General features: G+C 46.0%; 1 protein-coding gene and 1 pseudogene across 4 annotated transcripts in view; one reads left to right on the plus strand and one right to left on the minus strand.

The window, feature by feature from the left end:
* VPS8 (VPS8 subunit of CORVET complex) overlaps nt 1-6,005 on the minus strand; it is a 285,882-nt gene that overhangs the window by 222,404 nt on the left and 57,473 nt on the right. For all 4 annotated transcript variants that reach the window (XM_045296423.1, XM_045296425.1, XM_045296426.1 and 1 more), the window contains 2 exons: nt 4,795-4,948; nt 4,633-4,692 (listed from right to left, as the gene is read on the minus strand). In XM_045296423.1, the coding sequence (XP_045152358.1) occupies nt 4,633-4,692; nt 4,795-4,948 (214 nt within the window). The remainder of the gene's footprint in view (nt 1-4,632; nt 4,693-4,794; nt 4,949-6,005) is intronic.
* On the plus strand, nt 3,156-3,365 carry LOC115871814 (annotated as a pseudogene).

The following is a 6,005-nucleotide window of genomic DNA, read 5'->3' on the forward strand; positions in this document are numbered from 1 at the left end:
TACAGAAACCACATTGACTACATCCATGGGCAGAGACGATGAAGAAGCTCACATGGACTTCTCCAGATGGAATGTACAGAAACCACATTGACTACATCCGTGGGCAGAGACGATGAAGCAGCTCACGTGGACTTCTCCAGATGGAAAGCACGGAAACCACACTGACTACACCCATGGGCAGAGATGATGAAGAAGTTCACTCTCAGCAGCTAAAAGCAGACCAGGGGATTCTATAGAACAGATCGTTAATTGCTCAGATGTAGAGTCAAGTTAAAACTGAAGAAAAGGAAAACAAGCCCGCAAGAGCCAAAATAGGACCTTGAGTCTACCCCCGCAGAATTTCAAGAACATCTCAAGATTAGATTTGATGAATTAGACACTCCTGACAGAAGACCTAGTGAGCTCACCGTTCATGAAAAAAGCAAAAGACCACTTAAAAAGAGGGAAAATGAAAAGATAAAAATGGACACCAGAAGAAACTGAAGCTTGCTGTTAGTTGTAGAGTAACTAAAGCCAATGGAAGAAATGATGAAGTCAAAGAGCTGAATAGGAAATTTCTTTTTTTAAACCATTTTATTGAGGGCTCATACACCTCTCATCACAAGCCATACATCCATCGTGTCGAGCACATTTGTACATTTGTTGCCATCATCATTTTCAAACATTTTCTTTTTACTTGAGCCCTTGGTATCAGCTTTTTTCCCCCACCCTCCCTTCCTCATGAACCCTTGATAATTTATAAATTATTATTATTTTGTGATGTATTACACTGTCTGATGTCTCCCTTCACTGACTTTTCTGTTATCTGTTATATGTAGATCATTGTGATCAGTTCCTCCTATGTCCCCCCACCTTCCCTTCCACTCCTGGTATGGCTACTCTCCTGAGGGGTTTATCTGTCCTGGATTCCCTGTGTTTCCAGCTCTTATCTGTACCAGTGTACATCCTCTGGTCTAGCCGGATTTGTAAGGTAGAATTGGGGTCATGACAGTGCAGGGGGTGGGGTGGGGAGGAAGCATTAAAGAACTAGAGGAAAGTTGTATGTTTCATCGGTGCTATACTGCACCCTGACTGGCTGGTCTCTTCCTTGTGACCCTTCTGTAGCGGATGTCCAATTGTCTATAGATGGGCTTTGGGTCTCCACTCTGCACTCCCCCTCATTCGCACTGATATGATTTTTTGTTCTGGGTCTTTGATGCCTGCCTGATCCTGATCCCGTAGACACCTCGTGATCACACAGGTTGGTGTACTTCTTCCATGTGGGCTTTGTTGCTTCTGAGCTAGATGACTGCTTGTTTATCTTCAAGCCTTTAAGACCCCAGATGCTATATCTTTTGATAGCCGGGCACCATCAGCTTTCTTCACCACATTTACTTACATACCCGCTTTGTCTTCAGTGATTGTGTTGGGAAGGTGAACATCACAGAATACCAGGTTATTAGAACAAAGGTGTTCTTACATGGAGGGAGTACTTGAGTGGAGGCCCAATATCCATCTGCTACCTTGATACTTAATATATAAACATATGTACATAGATCTATTTCCCTATCATTATATATATATTTTTACATATGTACATGCCTTATTTAGACCTCTATAAATGTCTTCTGCCTCCTACTTCTTTCCTCTATTTCCTTTCACATTCCTCTGGTCCCACTATCCTGTTTGACCTTCATTTGGCTTTTAGTAATTCCTCTCAGTTACATTGCCCTTGATCAAGCCCTACCAGGCATAATAGGAAACCTCAATGGGCAGCTCAAGATGACAAAGCCACATATTATAAAGAAATATAAATAGAAACCTTAAAAGAACACACTCAGCATAACTTAAACTGAAGGAACTCAAGAAAAAAATTCAAGCCTTGAGTTGCAATCTTAAAAATTCTATGGGCAAATACTGAATGATGCAAGAAGCATCAAAGAAGATGGAAAGAATACATAGTCACTGTACCAAAAAAAAACCCAGTTGACAGTCGACCATTTCAAGAGATAGCAAGATAAGAACAAGAACCAATGGTGCTGAAGGAAGAAACTCAAGCTGCACTGAAAAACATTAGCCAAAAACAAGGTCCCAGGAATTGATGGAATACAATTTCAGTGTTTCAACAGGCTGATGATGCACGGGAAGCACTCACTTGTCTAAGCCAGAAAGTTTGGCAGACAGCTACTTGGCCAACCGACCAAAGCAGCATCGATGTAATTGAATTGTGGTGCCAGCGGAGAAACGGTGCAAGTACTATGCTAAAAGGACAAACAGATCTGTCGTGGCAGATTTGTTTTGTTTTTCAGTTTAAAAACATGATCATAAAAATAAAAATGCTAAGCTTTCCTGATGTGCTCATCAGTGGTGAGCTTGGTTACGGATTGCTCCTCTGTGGAGGAGACGAAGCTGGACACAGGCTGTGTGAATGGAGCACCCAGGGCTTAACCACTTCCCCTGTCCACTTGCAGTTCCCCTTGCAGAACTGCCTCCAGGGCTGACCCAACCCTGAGCGCCAAGCGCTCACAGCTCTGGGGCCTGGCTACCGACAGTGCCTGACCAAGGCCTGAGGGCTCGGGCCCAATTCCATCCCCTTTGGGATATCATTGAACTTACACACAATTCTCTCAAATCCTTCCTCCAATGCTTCTTCCTTTTCTCCCTGCCCACTCACAGCAGCTCTGAGCTGCAGGGCTCCGGTTGTGCAGGAGCCGGCCTGGGGGCTACCTGCATGTCTGTTTAGAGGCTGAGGCCATGGAAGAGCCCTGCCCTTGGGCAAGTGGACTTGGCACCTCCACCAGCTACAGAGAGTGGAGGGCACAGGGTAATAAGGCCCAGCTTCCCAGAGACCCTCATCCAGGGAGGGAGGACGTGGCATTGCTTCTGCCACCATGCCTGCCACCTCTTCAATATGCACAAACTAGTTTTTTACTATTGTCCTAAATGTAAAATGTCATATAACGAGAGAGTGGGTAAGTAAGGAGTAGGTCTTTATGTATTAAACAAGATTCAGTATAATGCTAATAGTAGAGGGATACAAGTTTTCAATGCAACTCAATTTTGTGTTAGTTTGGAAATGCCCATAATAAAATGTTGAAAAAAAATCATTAAAAACATACACAGATCAGGGAGCTCTGCTTTTTGGTGGCAGGTCTGGGGAGGAGGCAGCAGGTGCCATGTTGGGCCACCCAGGGGGCAAGAAGAAGCCCCTGAAACAACCCAAGAAGCAGACCCAAGAAATGCAAGGAAGGTAAGGTTTTCCAGCAGAAACGGAAAGAAGAAGAAAAGAAATTGGAGGAGCTAGAAGGGAAGGCCCGGGGAAGGGCCCCCTGGGCACAGGTGGAATTAAGAAATCTAGCAAAAAGTCAGCTGTTCTTGGTGGCTGAGACTATGATGGACCTTGATTCCATTCCTGTGTAAACATCTGGATTCCCTGCTACAACATCTGTTGCCACGTATAGTTAGAATAAAGTGCTGTCTTGGAGCCTGCTGTACATTTAAGAATAAACTTTTGTAAAAAAGAAGAAAAATCACACAGTGTTCAGTTCTTCTCACTCAGCCATTCCTATCTTAGCTGTGAGGTCGGAGTGAACCCAGTCCAGAACCTGCCAGAGCTGCTCTTCCGTCTTTGTGATGCCCAGAATTCTGGACCATCTGGAATGAAAGCAACTCATTTGAAAACAAAAAACAAACACATACACAGCTGCAAGCATGTGCCACCACGATACAGGTCAAGTCACCAATGGGGCAAAGTCAAGCCAGCACTGCCCTCTGTGTCAACAAGCCTGCTTCCTTTGGAGCCCCGAGAAACACTGGTACCAACGACACAAAGGAAGAGTCATCTCCCTCCCTGTGGAACTGTTTTCTGGGTGAAGCTGAGTTTTGTACCTCCATTCCATCCACTCCTCTCTCCTCTACATTAGAAGGTCAAAATAAGCAAGCAGGAAAGAGAGGGGAGAGTCGGGTGTGTGTTACTCTCTGTACTATCCGTATTTGGGGAAGTAGCCTGCCCTAAAGTAAAATACCAGAGGCAGAAGCCCAGAAAAGGAAATGCGGTGGCAAAGTATGCTGGGAATTTGAGCGAGATGGATTCCAACAGCAGTTCAGTCTCAAAACAGCAGACGGCGAGCACAATCTCCCTCAATGCAGCCGCCACGCAAAAGCCACTGTCTTTCAAACAATGGGAATTCAGGCTGGAAATCAATAACTCAACCTATCTGCCGGCTTTACATCTGATCAGGGATTTTACTTCGCTCGGGTGGGCAGTAAATGAGGCGGGGACAATCTATGCATGAAACGAAGTGTGATTACAAAGCGCCGGGACAGCAATGCACAGAGACTATTTCAGAGAGGAAAAACACACAACAAAGTGCTGGAGGTAGAGAAGTACAAGGGGCACAATCGCAGGACCTTGCTCTAGCCATCAGCTTCGGCTGCCTGGGTTGCTTCAGGGTACACGCAGACAATGACCTTGGCAGCACTCACTACTGGACACAGTTGCCTGACCATCAGTTCACTGGGGCTGCCACTTCCAAGGCAGCTTCAAAAAGTTCATGGAAGAATGGACTTGACCAGACAATGGAATTTTTCCATGGACTTTCTTAAGCCCTTCCTGTTATGTTTTTCCCCAATCAGATGGACAGGCTTACTCACCCGTCCATAGGGAAAAGTCATCCACACCTTCAAGGTTGGTTTCAAGCCAATGACCAGGATCTGCAGGAGAAAATACACGTCCAACATTCGACCTGTAAATTTCAAGTTTGTGATATTCAGAGCCTCTCAAAGGTACGCATTTCATCTTCTAATTACACCTGCCTTTGTCAGAGACGCCATGGCCAGTAACGAAAACTGTGTGATGGGATGGTCTTTCAACTCGGGCTTGGAATGCAGTGGTTCGATACAGCAAACTTCTCCCTTGGAGCCACTGAACAGGCATCTAGATTCACATGTTCTCACTCCCATCACTCTCCTGGAAATACAACAAAAGCTCAAACATCTCAATCAATTGAGCAACGACCCAACGCATCACCCCACTTAGCATGGATGACTACAGTAGTCTCCTAAAGCCTACCCTTGTCCCCAAGCAATCTCATGGCAGCAGCCGGCCTTTTTCATAAGATTTATCACCCTTCTTCTAAAAACATTCCAAAAACTTACCACGGTATGCAACATAACCTCAAAACCCTTTAACGCTCCTTTAAAGGCCTGTATCAGGGGAGTCAGGAACCAGTGAAGAGGTCTGAGGGGCCAGCCCCAATCTCAACTACTATGTGGACACCTGCCCCTCCCCCCCAGAAGAATTTATTTCAAATGACGGCATTGAATCTGCTGCTCCGAGAGAGGGACATATCTGATCGGAGCACACAGGAGCAGATGAAGGGGGAGGAGGAGAGAGTGGAGCACATTCTGGCCCACCAGGCCTTGAAGACGATGTTCCCAATTAGAGCAGCCAGTCCACAGAGAGGACCACATGGCCGACCCCACTATGAGACATGACACCCCTCACTGACCCATAGTCCTACAGGGGTAACCACCAGAGACTGTGGGAATTGCGCCTGATCTGATCCCGCCACACCTAGGCAAAACACTAAGGGGGTGCAACAGAACAGCAAGGGAATGGAGCGGCGAGGTCCCCAGGGAATGCTGAAGGTGGACTTTGGGGCCAGGGCGTGGTGCCCCAACATACTGGACTGGAACACACTCCTAAAGGCCAACAAACAGTCCTTGAACTAACTACAAGCTTTTCTTTCTTGTTGTGCTTTGTTTTTGTTTTTTTTGTCATTGGTTTGTTGTTGTTGTTTTGTTGCATATTGTTGCTTGGTTTTGCTCTGTCTTGTTTTTGTGCATGTTATTAGCTCCGCAGGTCTGTCTAAATAAGGTAGGCTGGATGAACAATCTGGAGGAGAAAACAACAGGACTGACAGCTCCGGGGGGACATGGGAGATGGGGAGGTGGGGAGAAAGGTAGTGGTGTTAACAAACCCAGGGACAAGGGAACAACAAGTGATCCAAATCGGTGGTGAGGAG

This window comes from Echinops telfairi, unplaced genomic scaffold (assembly GCF_000313985.2).
Source record: "Echinops telfairi isolate 266 unplaced genomic scaffold, ASM31398v2 ScPeMD7_7407;HRSCAF=8445, whole genome shotgun sequence".
Classification (NCBI taxonomy): Eukaryota; Metazoa; Chordata; class Mammalia; order Afrosoricida; family Tenrecidae; genus Echinops; species Echinops telfairi.